General features: G+C 40.0%; 1 protein-coding gene across 2 annotated transcripts in view; it reads left to right on the forward strand.

Annotated features, from left to right (window-relative positions):
- Positions 1 to 407: 407 nt before the first annotated feature.
- The window catches only part of TSHZ2 (teashirt zinc finger homeobox 2), a 266,188-nt gene continuing 247,104 nt past the window's right edge, over positions 408 to 19,491 (forward strand). For both annotated transcript variants that reach the window (XM_050918189.1, XM_050918191.1), the window contains exon 1: positions 408 to 968. In XM_050918189.1, the coding sequence (XP_050774146.1) occupies positions 929 to 968 (40 nt within the window). In that variant the 5' untranslated portion in view covers positions 408 to 928. The remainder of the gene's footprint in view (positions 969 to 19,491) is intronic.

The following is a 19,491-nucleotide window of genomic DNA, read 5'->3' on the forward strand; positions in this document are numbered from 1 at the left end:
CAAGACTACAGAAAAGCAGGGAGCCTCTGAAAGTGCCCTGATCAGAAACGAGCAGGGGTCAGAAACGTCACCAATCAGAAACTTACTTGGGCATGAACAAGTGTGGAAAACTTTAGGGGAGGTGGGTACTGGTAGGCTGGCACTCAGGAGCTCCAGGGGCTGGGTTTATCGGCGTCTCTGTGCATAAGTTTCTTTTTTGCTTGGGATCAGCAAGCCCTGTCTCTTTAATAAACTGACTGCCTTCTGTCTGCTTGGAGTAAATTTCATCCTGTCATCAGGTCGCGGAGGAGGAGTTTGTTAATGTTCAGTTTGCTCAGTGGATCGATGTTTGCTGGCATCGCCTCGCCCTGCCTGTGTATGTGTATGTGTGTGTGTGTGTATGTGTGTGAATACCAGATTTCCTTCCATCCAAAGCCTCTCTGTCCTCTTCCATATCACTCACAGCCTGGCATCTGACAGCAACAAACCTGCAGCTTTCTGCACACACACACACACACACACCAATCCGCCATACAGATCTACCAGGAGGAGGAGGAGGAGGAAAGGAGAGGAAAGGGAGGAAGCAGCAAGCCCCACAATCTTTCCAGAGCTGCCTTTTTAATATATACATGTCTATTTTGTTATTTATTTATTACTATTTTCTGGCACTGTGGGTTTCTTTCATTTGCTCCTGATCTTGGATGTTTGACTCAAAGCAAAGCAAGTGTTGCAACAGTTAAATAAATAATAACCTAGATCTCTGTAAAATAAAATAAAAACCAAACGGGTTCCTATCAGTTAAGTGCAAAGGTGGGGGGGAGGCTTGGCTGGACGGGGTGTTGGGGGAACCAGCTGAGAGAGAGCCAGAGAAAGCCAGAGAAACAAGACATACGAGCTTCCCAGGGTTCTTGGATCTGGGGACAGAAGTGAGATTGGAGAAAGTAGAGCGATGCCAAGGAGGAAACAGCAGGCACCCAAGCGGGCTGCAGGTAAGGAGAAACCATCCACTTACACAGCCTCTGTGTCTCTTCACTTCTTTGAATCCTAACCTCCTCTTTTTTATTATCATCATTTAGGGTCACCCCTGATTTTCTGAGCTGGATCTGCCCCCCGCCTTCCCCGCTTCGTAACTCTAACAATATTGAATCAGTTTCTTTCCTTATTGCCAGGAAGATCTTTACTCTGAAATTGACGATCCGTGTGAGGTTCCCCTCCACCCGCCTGTGTCTATTGAACCCTCTTCTTTTTCTCTCTTCTCCACTCCAACTCGTGTTCTTTAGCTGTAATCCTTTCCTTGTTAAACTTCCCCCCACCCCAACTTTCTTCCACTCGGTTTCCCTTCTCCCTCCTACCCACTCGCCCCCTCCTTTGATGGTTCTTGCATTGCTTCCTTATTCGCCTTTTCTTTTTTGATGGTAGTTTTGTTTTTAAATGCACGTTCCATAAAGTGGTTCGGTATTTTTAAAATATTGTGTTTCGCCTTGGTTCTGGTGCAATTCTGGACTTGTGTGTGTGTGTGTGTGTGCGCGCGCGCCTGAAATAGTACAGGGACTGTCTCTGTTGATGAACCCAAAGTGGTGAAGTTCAGCCTTTGATCATCGGTGGTGAAAACTGCAACAGGAAATAAAATTAAACATTCTGACTGTTAGAAGACAATCCACATTTTCAAATCAAATTCCTCTTTTGTGTTGCCCCCGAGGTTCCACATTCGCAAATGCCAAGTGGGGTTTGCCAATATTTTGTAAGGAGGAAAATAGTTTGCAACTTTGGAAGTGTTTTGGTTCTGTTATTTGTGGAGAGATTTGTTGGTTTTTTTTTTGTTTTTTTTTTTAATTTTTCAAGTCAGGAAAAAGAAACAGACCAATGGGCCAGTACGGTAAATCGCTTCAAAGAGTTTTCTTTTAGGCTGCTTAATTTCTTTATATTATTTAAATTGTGTTCTGGGGCTTTGTTTCTGGGAAGTGCAATATGGACGTTCATTTTTCTTCTGCCAGACCCACCCACTGAAAAATCAGCTTTCCAGTTGATTGCCAGCTTTGATTTGACATTTGATTGATCACCTGTCATCTTGCTGCCTTTGATCTATTCATTCTTGATACATATCAATAAATCACTCACCATGGTAACCCAAGTGCCAGTGACGTAAGTCTTGCCCTCTAGATTCTCTTAGCCAGAAATGCACAATTATTATCTTGTTTGATTTTTTATGTTTCTGTGTGTGTGTGTCCCCTCTTTAGCTGGATTAGTGCTTTAAAGGAAAGCTAAGTTTTGTTTTGTTTATGAGTTAGGGATCGTCAGCTAATTCTCCGCTCCACACACCCACACTTTGAATACCCCTAGACTTAGTATATTATTATATCTAAAGACAAAATGTATGGGCAAGTTTAGTGACACACTTGAATAAACTTTGAAAAGTAGTATTTGGGGCTTATTTAAAGGTAAATATTAATTTTGGAGTCCTGGGACATAGGAAACTTGTATAAACTCATCACAGATCTTACCTTCTGCTTCATTTACACCGATTTAGGACACTAGTATTTAGGCAAAGTCTTCTGGGCATACCCATGCACCTAAGCAGAAGGTCAGTATATTTACCTGACAAGGAGAGATCCCCTTTAACTACAAAAAGGTAGTTAATACAGGAACATATCTATTAGAACTTTTTGTGCCCATTCATTATTATTGTTTTTATTCTCAAAGAAAGCATCTAGCACTGGATGAGGCACTACATTTTTAGCTTGTAGGATAGCTTCCTCCCATCACCCCCCATCCCCCCCCCCCACTTCCGCTGATGATCTCAATGTTAGAATTGTTTCCTTTTTCTTTTGTTAGTGTTGTGAGTCTTCATTTCATTTTGTGTTCAAAGTAGAATTTCAGGTCAGAGTATGTGTACAATACAAGCATGTTCGGGGAGAGGTAGCTTTGTTGGTTTATGGAAACAGACACTTTAGAGTAAGTAAATCATTATAGATAATGTCCATGTTGTCATCTACCAAGATTTCCCTGGTGGAGACCCAGCAAGATATGCTGTTACCCTGAAAATAACTTCATTACTATTATTATTATTTTATTTATTATTATTCTTGTAGGTAATAAGGTAATAATTTTAATTATCATAATAACTAGAGCATGTCTCATTCAGTAATCTTATTGCAAAAAGTGCACTGGTTCTCAGAGTTGCACTTCTTTGATGATATTTGTCCTCAGATCAATGTTGTTTCAGATGTGCAAAATACTGGACATTTAATGATAATCCAGCTGCACCCAACATGGCAGGTTTTTATACTTACTATAGTTGTCCTGCTTTGAATGAGCGTTTGTGTGTGTATGTGTGATTTCGAAGAGCACCCTTGCCTGTTGTATATAGTTCTCAAAACTAACTTTCATTTTCATGAAATTGACGTTCTGTTTCATCTGGTAAAACAAACAAAGTGACACTAGACAGGATGTGCAACAGAAAACGAATCGCTCATCAAGGCAGATGCCAACGTTCCTTTTTTACGTCTCTGATTTGAAGGATTTAAAACAATGTATATTTTTCAATTTTCACATTTTATCTTTTGTACCTTCCACAAGTTCAAGGGCATTGGCTGCACTTATTTTGTCTTGGTGGTGGTAGAGATGTTGAAGGAAAGTTTGCAACTTCTAGCTTCTTTAGGTAGTTAACCTCCCAGGGAAGAAAAATGATAAGCCTTATGATTCTGGACATGTCTGCTTTTGTCATTGCTTAAAATTAAATACTATGCACAACTGTAAATAATTACTACCATGCACTGACTTTGAAAGCAGGTTTCTAGTTTGATTAATGAATAATGTAAAGGTTAGAGAGAACAAGCAAGTGAATCAGAAGTGAAGTCCTGCTGCTAGATGAAAATCTATCTAGAGAAACATACATGGCAATTTTGTCCTTTTCTATTATTAATTCTGAACCCTGTGTTCCTAAGAAATATATTACAGTGTTGTAATGAAACAAGTTATTGTAATTAGATAAATGGGATACTATTTATGTTTGATTATTAGGTCTTTTTGCTCTCAATTTATGGTTTTAAAAATACTTTATTTCACATCAACAAAGGAACTATGATCTTTCTATAGCGGACTCTTTTTTCAAAAGCATCATTCTTTTTCACTATAGTTGGATCTCTCTTAAAGCAGATGTTTAAATTTCTTTATACCACTACCCAATATTATGTCATATTTTTATTTACAATTATATATTATGTTTGTATTGTACTTTTTATCCCAGTTAGATCCCAAAAGGCGTTACAGATAATGGCCCAATTCTCCTCTCACACCACTGTAAATCATTAATAACTCTACTGACGTGAATGGAGTTGCAATGGTGTAGAACTCTCATGAGTAAGTGAAGAATCAGGCCTTGAATGTACTTCACCGATCACTGAAATGCAGCCACCTCTGGGGCAGAACCTGGGTAGTGATTCTGCACCAATGACAGTAGACAACAGAGGGGTAAAAGGGTGGGAGCAAACTAGAACTACCATTTTGATGCTGTCTTTATTCCTGTGGATACGAAATAGCTTTCAAACACAATTTCTCACTGGATTGTACTCTGCTTTCCCCCTGCAGCTTCTTTAAATGTTCATATTTTATTTTGTGATCATAAATTTCTAGTTCGCTGCTTAGTGCTAGTGAAGAAGAATTTGGACTTACCATCTTTTTGTGCTGAAATGTTGTCATTCTTTCTTTTATTCTCTTTCTGTTGGCTCTGATAGGCTATCTGAGAACCAAAGCTTCTGAAAAGTACAGCAGAAACAGCTCCCAGCCACATTTATTTTGTTTATCAAAGCTGGAGATGAATAATGCAGATTTTGTTCTTGTGTGGCAACAAACATAAGACTGTTAGCAATCATTACTTAAAAGTTGCAATTTGCACCTTAATAGAACGGGTTATTTAAATAGAAATGTATTCAGCAGGGGAAACCCTGCACTCTTCAGTGGGTTAAACTAGATAACATGTTAGATCTGATTCTCAAGAAATATGTACCTGTAACCCAGCAGGGTTATTTTATTTTTAATGTTACATTTATCCTTTATTAAGCAGCTAATAGAAGCAGGTTCCAAGCAAATGGGACTGAATGGAACTGTGGGAATGGCAGAGTCGCTTTCTTTTAACATCTTCCAGAAAAGCAAGTGCACATCAAAAACCTCTAAATGTCTCATGCCTCGGAAAGAGCCCTTCAGTTACTCTGCACATTATGACACTGACAGATGACAAAAAAAGCAAAGATGTTCACAAACAAGAGGAGGCTTCACCATTCTGATTAATTAAATGGTTTCCAGAATATGTATTTCCTCAGCTACCCAGCCACCAAATTAGCTGCCGTCTGAACTCTGTTTTGGAATTGAGCTGCTAAGTGATTCCTTCCCTCACATCCCCACACTCCACGTTAAAACCCAGGACTGAATGAGACAGGACTCGGTGAGCGAGGTTCTTTGGCCTGCAGTGTGCTAGATGATCACGATGGTCCCTTCTGGCCTTAAAGTCCATGAGTCTATGAGTCTGACTCAAAAGATCATTTTTTTTCAGTTGTTCATTGATTTCATTTTTAATCTGCCATATCAGGACACAATTCATTGGCCCCCAGAGAAAGATTAGAACTGACAAGGAGTTCAGACACTGCCCTCGTAATCTAAAAGACAATTCCATCAGTAATTGGGATCTATACTTTTAAAATACTTTTTTTAAAAAATATTTATTTAAAACAAAATTATTTTGTCTAACTGGTTCTACTCTTCCGTGCCCTGTAATCTCAAGGCCTATAATTAAAACCAGCAGGATTTTGCCACTTCCTCCCATTGCGTTTCCCTTCTGACTCAGTTTCCCATTAGAAGCACCAATCTCAAATAACTGGTTCCATAGGCCAAGTCCCTGGGGTTCCAGCTCACCACCATAGAGTTGCCCCCCCCCCCCGGCCCACTGCTCTACTTCACATCCAAAGAGCACAACACTCCAAAGAGCAAGTGCAGACTCCTCCCCCCACCCCTGCAACCTACCCCTCAATGCTGTCAGTTGCTGTGGCTGCAGCTCCCAACTTAGCAGCAGCAGCAGCAGCAGCAAAGGGAAGGGAACCATACTCTATCAATTACAGTTGGAACCAGATGCTAAACATGTATTGTGTTAAGCTATTGTACTGACCTTAAGAGCTCAAATGTAAAAAAAAAAAAAAAATCTTGTCGGCTACTTGGGAGCAGGAGGAGTGGCAGAATGAGGCCTAGTTGTTCTAATGGATGATGTATTATTAGTAAAGCTAAAGTAAAATGATGCAAATAAATACTCTCTATTTAATATCTATCCGATTGTACTGCAGATATTGAGACATGCGAGTGCCACGTTCAACCAAACTCCTTTAGAAAAAGGGGCCCACTAGCTTTTTTTATTAAAAAAGCCCTTTGTTTTCCCTTTGCTCTTTCCAAAATTTAAAGATGTTTGTAAAGTTTTACCTCCAGAGTGTGCTCACGCAAGCAGAGAGACATTTTCATCTGTCTTAGAGTCAGATATTGGAGTCAATTGAAAACACATTACTCTCACAGTTGAAGCCGTACATTTCATTCGTGCAACAGCAGTGATTTTTCATTACCTGTTTAATTACAATAATTTGCATGACTCTGGGCCCAGTCCTGCAGTACTCACTAGTGATTTTGCTTCTCTGGGAGTTCTGCCTCTCTGTAGACTGTAAAATTGAGCTGTTTAGCTGCAAAATAAAACAACATAGTCAAAAAAAAGAGGGGGTTGGTGTCCAAATTATGGGCCATATTCTGCCAATAGCCTTTAAGTAGAATTTACCCTTGGAATCTAGGGAAAATTCAGATTATGCATTTATGCACTGATAGCTCTACATTCTTGTTTTCTAAAGTTGGCATAATCATTGCATTTTATTTATGTTGCTACCTTCACTCTTTAAAGGCCCAATCAGTACCTGGTAGCAGAAAAATAATATTCAATAATAAATGCAAAACAATCAAAAAATGTTTAAACAGGCTTTTATAATGTTGCAATCTGATCTCTCAATTCCAGCAGAGACTCTCAAAGAAATAGTATGTAAAATGTTTTGCAAATCAGGGCCCTAAAAGTTCCATTTAAGTTTAGACATTAACATCAGTTCTTTCTAATTAAGGTGACCATGACTTGAGGCTATTGGATCTTGGCTCCTTGTCATTTCTGACCACATTATAATAACGTCTTTTGCAATTCAGAAATACCTTGGTTTCCAAGAACAGACAGGGAGCAGTGTATTTTCAAGATTTCAAGGGGAAATGCATCATAAAAGCGCACTGTTTCCCATTAGATTTACACATCCCGTTTTTAACTATTGCTAATTTTTTTTTTTATTCGTTGCCTTGCGAGGTTTTTCAGGAGGAAAGAAACGAAGTTGGAAAACTGCTCTTAGAATCTTAGTGCTTCATTAAATGTTTAATTTAGACAAATGAAGAGGTTCTTGTTTCACAAGAAGAAATTATTCTTCTTCCCTCCACCCCCCTCACCCCCAACTCATGAACTAGGAAAAAAATAAGTCACAACAATAGCTACAATGACAGGAACAGACTCTAGGTTGTTTTTAATGTGAGGTATGTAATGATCATAGTTACTGGTAAAATTCCACAGCAAAATGGAACCATGCTATGTTTATAGGAAATAGATCCTCTTGGAAGATGTACATATGCATATGTGTATGACAGGCAGACACCCACCCACGCATGCGCGCACACACACACACACAGAGAAAAAAGAGAGACGGGCATTTAGCTAAAATGTGGATGGAAAATTCTTACCGATGTGAGCGTGTAATTGCAAGAGTTGTGGCATTTTAAAACCATTTAAGCTAATTTATTTTAATCATAGTAGTAAACTTCTACAATACAGTAGTCTCATAATATATGGTTGTTTTTTTCAATCCTCAGCTTCTGGATTCAGGTGATTACATGAGCATCTCAGTGTTTATTTAAAAAGAAAAAAAATAAGTTTTTAGCTTTAATGGTTGTGGAGATAAGCTTGAAAATATGAAATCAAAAGGCTCCAATACCAAAAGGAAAAAAGAAACCACTCAAATTTATTATTTTTAAAATCTCGTGCTTTTTAAGCCAGTCTCATGTATTTTGAAGGCCTGATTTATGATTTTTGAACACTTTGTGTTGTTGGCAACATTGCTTCTAACTGACTCCTACTTTGAACTGTCTCTGTATGTCTATAGGAATAGAGATGGAGTAAAGTTACTTCACTAGAGCTAGGCCATGTCTACACAGCAGATTAGTGGTCGGCAAACTGTTGCACTATAGATTCATACCCTGGCTTGCTGCGCACCAGCTCACCATGTAGACAGGTGACTTAGTTACTCTGGATTTACACTGGTGTAATCCAAAGCAGAGTTTAGTCCTAGTCTGAAGGATCAGACAATCTGTTCTTGAGCCGTGGCTTTCCATTGTAGTTTTATGGAGATTGCTGCTAGTGGCAATTACATCCAAAAAGTTAATAGCCAATAGCTGTTCTCTATAGACATAAGGACACAATAGAGCTCAACTTTACTTCAAATAAAAATCTTAGGTAAAACTTGCAACATTCATGCTGTATTTTTATTGTGTTCATGTAAATGAGATGCTGTCTTCTTTCTTTCATCTCTGTTCATTGTATCTATTATATCTCTATCTCATTCTTTTCTCTGTATTTTCCCCTCGTTCAGCGTGAACTGTTATCTAATGATACTGTTTCTCATTAAAGTTACTCATGATGCAAAAGGGACGATGGTAAGCGAAGCTTTTAGAAAAAGCAAAGCTGCTGAACATATGGAGAAAAAACAAAATAAAAACCTTATCTCAACTAACTCTTGAAATTAGATCAAATTAGACCAAAAACATTTTACAGGTAGAAGCACTGTACTGGAAAGAACAGATAATTTTTAACATACATCCCCACTTGGCAAATATGAGGAGCAATAAGGTTTTAAGGAGCTTTCTGGCTCTTCCTGCATCTCTCTCAAAAGACTCATTTAATTGGAAAGCCTGTTGTGCTTGTTTTTATGTATATAAAAAGAGAAAAGGCCCGATTTCCCACTAGGCCTTGTATTCCAGTCTAGTATAATCGGAGAAGGGTTTGGTTGTTTTTTTAAATCTTTCTGTTCTCTGTTAATATAAAATTAAAACCCGCAGATTTTAACTCATAGAAAATCTCATACAATATTGCTTTAATAAATTTAAAAAATGCTGTTTAATATTCCCAAAGCCTCTTTCTGACAGCGGTGTTTGGTTTGTTCATGTGGGATCGGTGCACAGTTTCCGTTGAAAAAGAAACACTATGCAATGCTTGTTTTTAATGAAAATAATTATATTCATTGGAATCCACTGATAAACTGGGGCCTTAGTGAGACTCCATTTATAGTGGACAAGAATGAAAGTCTGGGCTTGTTTCAGTGCATCAGAATGTGCAGGCTGCAATCCCATTTATATCACTGACGCTCTGCTCAGAGTGAAGTTATTCTGTTGGGGGAAAGAAAATACTTTACTGTGAGTGGGTTGCATGGGATGTAAATAATTCAGTGTAAACTACATTAGGTTTGTTTTAAATCACCATCACAATTAATCAGACCTGCAATTCTAGATGTGCATGTTGGATCATCTCATCTACACTTTACAGGGTAAGTAGACTGCATAGAAAAGGGCTGGATCTTCACATTATTTAAAATTTAGTACCAAAGGAAAAAAACCCTGAACAGACACCTTTTGGGGAAATGCTCCTTGTGTTTATTTCATTTAACTAAAATGTTGGCCTGCAAAATCATAATTTTTTTAAAATGTATTTTTCATCTGTGTCAAAACATTCATAACTGCAGTACAAGTAGCATCACATTCACATGTGAAAAGAGGAAATTAAGCAATTCTATTGATCTGTAGTAGCATTAGTGTTTTTGATTTAGCTGCACAGCTCCTACTCATATGCATGGGAATTGCAAGCTTCAATAGGAAGAAGCAGTGGAGCACTTAGAATGCTTTGCACTTAGATCGCTCATGTCTTTGCATTTCAAAATATTTTACCAATGTCATTTACTGCTCAGAACAAACTAAATGAGGTAGATCGGTCTTATTCCCATTTTATAGATGAGCAAATTTAAGCTGCCATGCTCAAGGTCACATTGCAAGGCAGCAGCAGAGATAGAATAGATATCAGGAACCTTGGTTTTTAATTCCCAGCTCTATATTATTGTCCATAACAAGCTCCCACCAGAGAAAATAAAGGTGGAGGCTGTGGGCCCTTAGTTCCATCCCTTTTGTACCACTTCGTTGGTGCAGAGAAGATGGGGAACTCTCCTGGCTGGGTGTCTGGGGATTCCTGCAATGAAGGGGAATTTCCAGGAAGCATAAAGCCGGTGTATCCTGCTCTTTGCCACTTACTCCCCACAACCTCCAGTGATAGGGGGCATTTCTGGGTGAGTCTGGGGCATAGTTGAGGAAGGGAGGGAACATGGCCAGAGCAGGATATCTTCTGTCACTCTCTAGCCAGTGAGATAGCTCCTCAGAGACTGTTCTAGGCAGCATAATTTAAAGTAGCATGTAGGCTTCTCTAAGTTACTCTCTAACCCATTTTTATCCCAAATAAATCCCAGGATTAGAGAAGTTGCAAGGTGGCGTAGTTACCTGCCCCCTTTGTCCTGTGCTAAATGCAGCATGTTCAGACCAGGGATATGAAAATACATGATACATAGGTGTCCCGAGAGAGAGAGTAACACTCAGTATAAGGTGTAACAGAATATTCACATTACCCTTCAGACACTGGCCTGGAGGTAGTTTGAAATTCATTGCAGTAAACGCTGAGGCTAGGATTTCCAAAAATGGGTTCCTAAAGTTAGGCTTACGAATCCTTATTTAGGCATCTAAATAAGAGGCCTGATTTTCAAAAGCAGTGAGAACCCAGCAGTTCCTATTGGATCTTTCCTCACAGATCCCATTGGCACCAGTAGGAGTAGCAAACATAAGTTGAGGGCAGTGTTATTTCTCTAGAATGAAAATATATGTATTGGCTGTGGGAGAAATATGAAGGCAAGTAATAGCTTATGGGTGCATTAAGGGTTGTTGGCCTTTATTTTCCCATTATCTGGCCTCTTGGGAATGGTAATTATAGGTATTGTATTGACAAGATCTTGGAGTAAATCTTAGGTAATATACGGCCAATATACCATACCTGAGAGACCCCTGCTATCCTGTCTACTCTCACAGCACCTCAGATCAGCTGGGCTGTTTGTTCCATCTAAGATCACCAGGCAGGGCCTTCTTCACTGAGGCTCCAGGGATTTGGAATGCTCTTCCCTTTATCAAAGTTCTCCAGAGGGATCTTTTCAGGTGAAGCTAAACGTTTGTCTCTTTGTTGCTGAGTGGTAAGTTGTTAGACTGTGTATGCCAGTTTGGGCATAGTATTGGCTAACTGGATCTTGTCTCTGATTATTGATATTCATATATTTAAAGTGCTTTGACTTCCTTGCGTTCGAGCCCCTTAGAAGTAATTCATGATTATTTATTGTTGTTATTATTGTTAACTACTCTGATGTCCATCCTCCTTTAGGCTGAAGGGAGTAGTTCCTGGTGCCCTACCCACAAGCAATAGCCCTATAGCCTTTCTCATCAAACATCTGTGCTCATGCATTTCTTGGCATGTCTGGGCATGTCAGACACTGTCATTCTGTTCCTTACAGATCATTTGCAGAATGCTTCCCTTTGCTCCTGAAAATCTGGAACAAATGTAATCAAGATACATTATCGTTATTGTACAACAAATACAAGCTGAACTGTGAAGATTTCCCCTTAAAGCACCTCTTAATATGTATTGTCAAAATGTCTAAAGATGTCTTTTACTCATAAGCATTTAATTATTTGTGACACTTAAACAAATATTCAGAGCAGAGGAAAAAAAACATAGGTATTAAATATTTTCTCTTGTCAAAAGGTAACAGAACATCATCTAACACAGTGAACTCATATTCACTATTTCCAATAAACTTACATTATAACTGGAGATAGACTTGAACAGGATTTCTGAATGCAAGTCCTTGACCCTGAGTCTTGTGTGGAAGGAAGGAAGTTGTGTTTTAAATCCAGATGAGAAGCTAATTCTATCTTTAAAGACAATCTCAGTATCGACCAGGAGCCCCAAATCTCAACAGCCCAAACTCTGGGATGGTTTGAAATCTGGAGTCAAACTCAGGTCTCAGTTCATCAAGTTTGTGCCTGGCTTTAGGCACATGCGGAGTACTAATGGTTGAATCAGGGACTCAGATGTGAATTTGGTAGCTCAGGCCTATCTCTCAAGCATGGCTAAAATACATCTTGAAACATTTTAAATACACTAAAATATTGTAGATTAAAAAAGAACAATTTGTGGATGGACTTCCATTTATTGTGGTCTCTCTTTCAGGCCATTTAAGTAGAGAAAAGAGTATTGTGTGATTGACAGTTGTTTTACCTCCTTATGCAGCCATTGAAATTGTAGAAGTTGGGCTGTGTGATGACATTACAAGGAAAAAAGGTGTACTGGGTACAGCAGCAAAACAATAGAGGCCCGGGGGCACTGTGAGTTGTCTGGATATCAGGAGGATTATTATAGGCGGAGCTGGAAGTGATGCGTATATTAGAAGCAGAGCTAGCAGTGACGCCTATAATTAAGGTTGCCCAATACTTTCCTTTGTAAGACCCTGTTTCGGTTGCTCAGCCACATCTGAAAATGAAGTTAGGGGAAAATATGTGGTTTTGCCAATGTACAAAAATACAGACAGTCATTTTGTTGCAAAATTTTAGTACCACCATGCTCTGCAGCAGAAACTTGAAATTTGGCAGGGGGTTACACTAGATTCAGGGAGGTACCTTTTGATGTCCCCATGACCATCCACCCAAATCTGGCCAAATTATAAGCCTCTAAAAATGGCCATTTGCACATGCTCAGTAGCGATTTGTTAGAAGCTGGCAACAAAATCCTCCGACTATTCCATCTTCACTGAGCATGTTCCATCCTTACACAGTTCCCATGACAATCGCACTGAGCATATTCACCCACACAGTGCTCACTAAGCTCCAGACAGGGCTGAGGAAGACATATCCTGCAATTACATCTCCCTGCTTATGGGGGCAGCTGAGGTGCTGGGCAGAGAGCAAGGACACTGTTTGTCTTGTGCTTCCAGTATTCACCCTGCTGGTGCCCAGGCAATAAGGTTAAGGAGGAAATAGTCTCACTGGAATGTAGAAGAGTGAACAAGAGAATGAGGAAATGGGAAGGCTCAGGTGGGGGAATAGGAAAAAGTGAAACAGGAATAGATTGGGAGGGGGGGAAGAACAGGAACAGGATAACCTGTCAGAAAATATTTGCACAACCCACTGACAAAGTGTTTGCCACATCCCCCTCTAGTGTTTGGTTCACATAGAGGTTAACGGTCTACTTCTACTACCAGTTACTCCATTAACTCAAATGGTAGCAATCTGTGCTGTGGATCTAAAGGTTCCTACCCTGCTGAAGCCCTGTGCAGGGATCAGTATAGTCCCACATGATCTTTTCTTCAGTTTGCTTTTTATGAAACAAACAACGTTGTTATGTTGTTGATCGATTAGGGAACATGCTCGTTTAAAGTTGTGCAATGCTCCCTTCTAACGTCATTTGGCAGACACCTGCTTTGTTCACTGCTTGCAGGAAGAGCAGCCCGTTGCAGCTAGCTGGTGGGGGCTTGGAACCAGGGTGGACCGGCAGCCCCCCATCAGCTCCCTGCTCCCCTAAGTTCCCTGTGCTGCAGTGATCCAGCTGGCTATCAACTGCCGGCAATTCAGCTGTCCCTCCCCACACTGCCGTCTGCCTTGGAGCTGCTCCCAGAGACTCCTGCTTGCTGTGCAGGGGAGGAAGGGGAAGGGCTAATGTCAGGGTGTCCCCCTCCCTCCACTCCTGCACCCTGCTTACCTCTTCTCCATAGAGGGCAGGGAGGGGACACCTGACTGAGAGAGACAGAGAGAGCTTGGGGCAGAACTTCCTCATCCACTTAAAAAGAGAATGCATTTAAGAGTGGGTCAGCTCTCTTAGCCCACGTCCAGACTAACCCGCGGCATCGGCGGGTTAAAATCGATTGCTCGGGGATCGATATATCGCGTCTAGTCTGGACGCGATGTATCGATCCCCGAGCGCGCTTACATCGATTCCGGAACTCCATCAACCCGAACGGAGTTCCGGAATCGACACGGAGAGCCGCGGACATTGATGCCGCGCCGTCTGGATGGGTGAGTACCTCGATTTTAGAAATTCGACTTCAGCTACGTTATTCACGTAGCTGAAGTAGCGTATCTAAAATCGATTTTAATACCCTAGTCTGGATGTGGCCCTAAAGGGGCAGTGTGCATCTCTCTCTCTCCCACACACAAGGTGTGTGTCTGTCTCTGTCTGCTATGTTGTCTCCCCTCCCTCATATTCGTGCTGCCTTGTGTGAGAGGCTGCATTAACAACAGTGTGTTAACCCTTGAGGGCTCAGCCAAGTGCTAGTTCATCATTTAGCAGCAAGGCATTCCCCCATTCCTCCCTCTTCCACCCTCTAACTTCACCACCTCAACAAAGCTTCACAATCATCAAAGCTGCGAACAGTATTAAATTGTTTTTTTTAAATGTATACTGTGTGTATATCTATATAATATATAGTTTTTTGTCCGGTAAAAAAAAAATTTCTCCGGAACCTAACCCCTCCATTTGCATTGATTCTTATGGGGAAATTGGATTTGCTTAACATTGTTTTGCTTAAAGTCACATTTCTCAGGAACATAACTACAACATTAAGAGAGGTGTTACTGTATCCCTGTTTCATATAGTGCACTGGAGGGACAGTGCTTAGAGCATCTGAAGCAGCCATGCACCTGAAGAAGTGGGTTTCTTAACCACAAAAGCTTATGTCTAAATAAATCTGTTAGTCTTTAAGGTGCCACCGGACCCCTCATTGTTTTTGTGGATACAGACTAAAAAGACTACCCCTTGATAGTGAAATAGAGTTGTCCATATTTGTTGCAGAGTTGCAAGGAGTGTAGTGAATAAGGCAGGGGGCTGCAGAAAGAGAAGAGATAGTTAAGATGGTGGAATGCCACCCTGGAGAATTGGATTCTATCCCTGCCTCTGCCATATAGTCAAGTCACTTAAACTGAACTTTCCACAGGAGGCCACTGTGTGTTCCTTATTTTCTAGGTGCCCAACTTGAAACATGTGGGACCTGATATGTAGACGTGCCAAGCACTTACTAACTGCAACTGAAGTCAATGGGAGCTGTGCTACAAAAACCTAAGTGTGCTGAAGAATTAGGCCCTATCCTTCTCAAGCTGGGCACTGAAAAGTCATAGAATCATAGGGTTGGAAGGGACCTCAGAAGGTCATGTAATCCAACCCCTTGCTCAAAGCAGGACCAATCCCCAGACAGATTTTTACCCCAGTTCCCTAAATGGCCCCCTCAAGGATTGAACTTGTAACCCTGGGTTTAGCGGGTGAATGCTCAAACCACTGAACTATCCCTTTCCCCTCCCAAGTAGTGGCCCCTTTGAGAATTCTGGCTTTAATTTTCCTGTCCCTCAGTTCCCAATCTGTAAAATAGTGATAATACCACCTCACTTCACAGGGGTGTTGTACTAGTGATTGTGAAGCAGTCACATGCTACAGTGTTGAGCACCATGAAAAAGACAATTAGGAAATTAATAATTCTGTATTCTGTGCAGGGTTTGAATGGTGTGCAGTAAGGCCTGGGGCCGCATATTGAATGATGAAGATTAAAACTAAATGTTGAATAGTTCAGATACTGTGCAGTTTTTTATTTTATTTTTTTATGCAAGCTATAATATGGTGGAGCAGTATCAATGTCAGAAGCAGTGTTGTCTGGTCAACTGGCTGGTGGTAGCACAGTTGAGGAAATAGTTGGAATAGGGCCTGGAGGAGTGATTAACTAATATACTGTAGGTGGGTAGGAGCAAAGAGCAGGAAATACTGGCAGTTGAGAAGCTGTCGCACAGAAGAGGCTGAGCGAGAGAATACAAAGACTAATGCCAAGGGATCCAACCACTAGATAGCTGTTCAGATAAATGGGGCTGGTAGTCTGAGTTCTGTTTTCATGCCAGAGCTTGTAAACTGCTTAGGCCTGATCACTGCATCATTTGCATGTGTGAAACTACAATTTATTTCAGTAGGAGTTATGCTCCTGCAACCAACAAGGTCCTTTGTTTTACTCCAGGGAGGCAGGGAAGAGAGAGAGAGAAAGAAATGCTCTTTTTATTGCATGATGGGAAACTTCGCTTGGAAAATCAATCCTCTTTATATGGAAGCCAATAGCAAAATCCCACTGGCATCAGTGAACGCAGAACTGAACACCTCTAAAATGTTCTTACAAGTTTGTGAAGCCCCCAAACTTCTTTGGGTTAAATAAGTAAATCCCTGAGAGTGTTATCTGCAGCTGAACTACATGCAAACACACACAACCCTTTTGACGTCTCTGCAGGTTTATTAGAGATTTTTTCATCTTGAGAATAGGGTTAAACAAGGGTAAATTGTTTTGGGAAATATTTACTAGTGGTGGTGGTGGTGAAATATTATGATACCTACATCTGTGTTTCCACTCGTTTACACAAAGGACATTGTTCCTTAATCATTCACAAACGTCTCTCAACCCCCTTCCTTTATTTTTTATAATCTATGCAGTAAAAGGAAGTTCACATTTGATACACTTTGGCTGGTGATCTCAGTGCGTGTGGGGAGGGTGGAGTGTGGGGAGTTGTTGCCATGGAAGTATTTTAAAAGTTGCCTTTTGTCTTTATCCTCCTTCATTATCGTTGGGGGGAAATGCTTCATTTCAAAGGAAATTTACTATTAAAAATGTGCAAAGAAGGTACATAGGACCAGAGGAGCAATTATTAATTTCTCCAAGGAAATAAGTTTATTTTAGCCAGCATCCTCATTTGGGAATAGGTTTACAATATATGACACCTATAACTTAACCTAATATATTTTTTTCAGTGATGTAATGGGGAGAGTGACCTGGACTTTGTTAATGTTCCCCTACTCACTATATCCCTAAAGGCAATGTAACATTCTAGACAGTGTTTTATATACCCTGATTAAAATGTAACCTATTCTTGCATTTCCTGTGCAGTGACCTGTTAGTACTCATAGACAGAACACTTAAAGAACAGTTACACAGAGATATTTTCAAACGTGTATAATATGCAAGTTTTTATAACATTCTTATTTCATTTGAAATTGTTACTACAATAGGACCCATTCAGATGGTACATTGATTTAACTTTTTAATTCACTGTTTTGCTGTCTCAAGTAAAATAAACGTTTGTTTTTAGCTCAATTTTTTGCATTGTTAAAACTCGTAACCACTTGCTTTAAGCTGGGGATTCTAAAGGGACCTGAATTATCTGAATTATAAAGCTAGCGTTTTGTAGCTGCTTTCTTACAAGTCCCTAAAGAAGAAGAAGAAAAAAAAGAGTACAACTTTAGCAAAAAGGGCTTTATATATCTATCAATTATGGAAACACCAGCTGCACTGTATTACAAATGTGTTTGGTTGATTGTGATTGTGTATGGGAAAACCTCTCACTAAAGGCCAGATGCTGATCTCATTGTCTTCAGTGAGACACCAAAGTAACTCTACTGGCTTCAACAGAGTCATTCCTGCATTGTGCCAGTGTGGGTGAGATCAGAATCTGGCCCTACACTTGCAAACTCCCTTATGCTATATCTTGCCCTGCATTTGCACACGTTGCTTGAAAAAAATGGTTTTTCAATTTAGACATGGAGCTATATCTATGCCAAGAGGTGTGTGTGTGTGTGTGTGTGTGGTAATATTTTTATAACCTGGACTGGAAAAACTGTGGCATGAATCAGTCTTGTTGCTTTGGTTTTTGATGTACTTTTTTTATATATATCCAACAAATATAGTTTGGCTTTTTCCCCTTTAAAAACAAAGAAAAAAAGAAACCACACAATAGCAGTTGTTTGACAGTCCTCCAAAGATAGAATAGTTAGATATCATGAAGAAAAATATGTTATCAAGACAGCAGTGAGAGATGGACAGTGCAGAATTCTGGTGAGGTTGAGCTCAAGAAAAATTAGTGTGTCAAAGTGTGTACAGGCCACATCACTTCACTGATATCCTGCAGTAAAAAGGTAGCAACTTAAAGCTTTCAGTGGATCAGCTGCTTAGATATTGTTTTGTTTCTCTTATAGTATTATGTATCATTCTGGGACTACTTGGTTGAGAACTGGTTTGCTTTAACATCAAGAAACTGACATACCAAGGTGGATTGTATATTTTACAGTAGAAATGCAATTTTCTAAACTCATTTAATCCCGGGAATACTGGTCTTTTCCAGACTGTCAGACAAATGAGTATGTTGGAGGTCATTTAGATGTGTTTGTCTAGCTCATCTAGCTAATCTATCTCATTTCTAATGTGCCCATCACCTTGGTGTCTAGGTGTAAACTTCCTGTCCAAGTATCAGATGGGTAGCCGTGTTAGTCTGTATCCACAAAAACAATGAGGAGTCCGGTGGCACCTTAAAAACTAACAGATTTATTTGGGCATAAGCTTGCATGGGTAAAAACCTACTTCTTGGACTCCATGCATCTGAAGAAGTGGGGTTTTTTACCCACAAAATCTTATGCCCAAATAAATCTGTTAGTTTTTAAGGTACCACCGGACTCCTCATTGTTTTCCTTTCCAAGATTTATCTTTGTGTCTTTGTTAGCTGTGGTAACTTAATTGAGTTCTACGCAGTGTCAGATTCTTCTCTGTAAAGCTGATACATTTTTGTAGAAATAGTGATTCATTTTGTAACCTTGCTCAAAATTTCCTCTCCCTGTACTACATGCTGTGTGCTGATTAGCTATTGCCTTCCTACCCCATAGGAAGGTATATTTTGGAGGTGTGGTGTTAAAGGGGAGTTTTACATGAGTCTGGGGTTTGGTACACAGGATGAAATTCACGCATGTCCACTAATTTCCTCCTGCTTATTTATTTAGAAGCTGCCTTCACTTAGTAGCCATCCTTGCTTAGTAGCTGCATTTTTTCTATGCTCCTTTACCTTGCAAACCACAGGGGAAAGTAATAAAATGTAAGAGAATTTGTGGCTTCCAAACTTATATTTTCATGTAGACACGCTGGGTTCTGTTAAATTTAATTGCTTTTCCCTGCAGCCCATTTTGGAAAAGTGCATGGTGAAGACATACAAGATCAAAAAGTGGAGGCCTGTGGTCTGTGCCAGAAATTTTGTACACACAATTTGCAAGTGGTTACACAATTTGTGTGTGCATATTGGGAGAATGCATGTATGAATGGCTAGTTGGCTTCTAAAAAGGTACTGGTATGCACACCCAATTTGCATAGATAATCTTGGTAATTTGGACACACTTATCCTGTAGGAATGTAGTTGCATCTGCATTTTTGTAAGCAGACTTTCCATTTTGAAAATTTGATCCAGATAGTACCCAGTCTTCACTATTAGGAATAG

The sequence above is a fragment of the Gopherus flavomarginatus genome, chromosome 11 (assembly GCF_025201925.1).
Source record: "Gopherus flavomarginatus isolate rGopFla2 chromosome 11, rGopFla2.mat.asm, whole genome shotgun sequence".
In the NCBI taxonomy this organism is placed as follows: domain Eukaryota; kingdom Metazoa; phylum Chordata; order Testudines; family Testudinidae; genus Gopherus; species Gopherus flavomarginatus.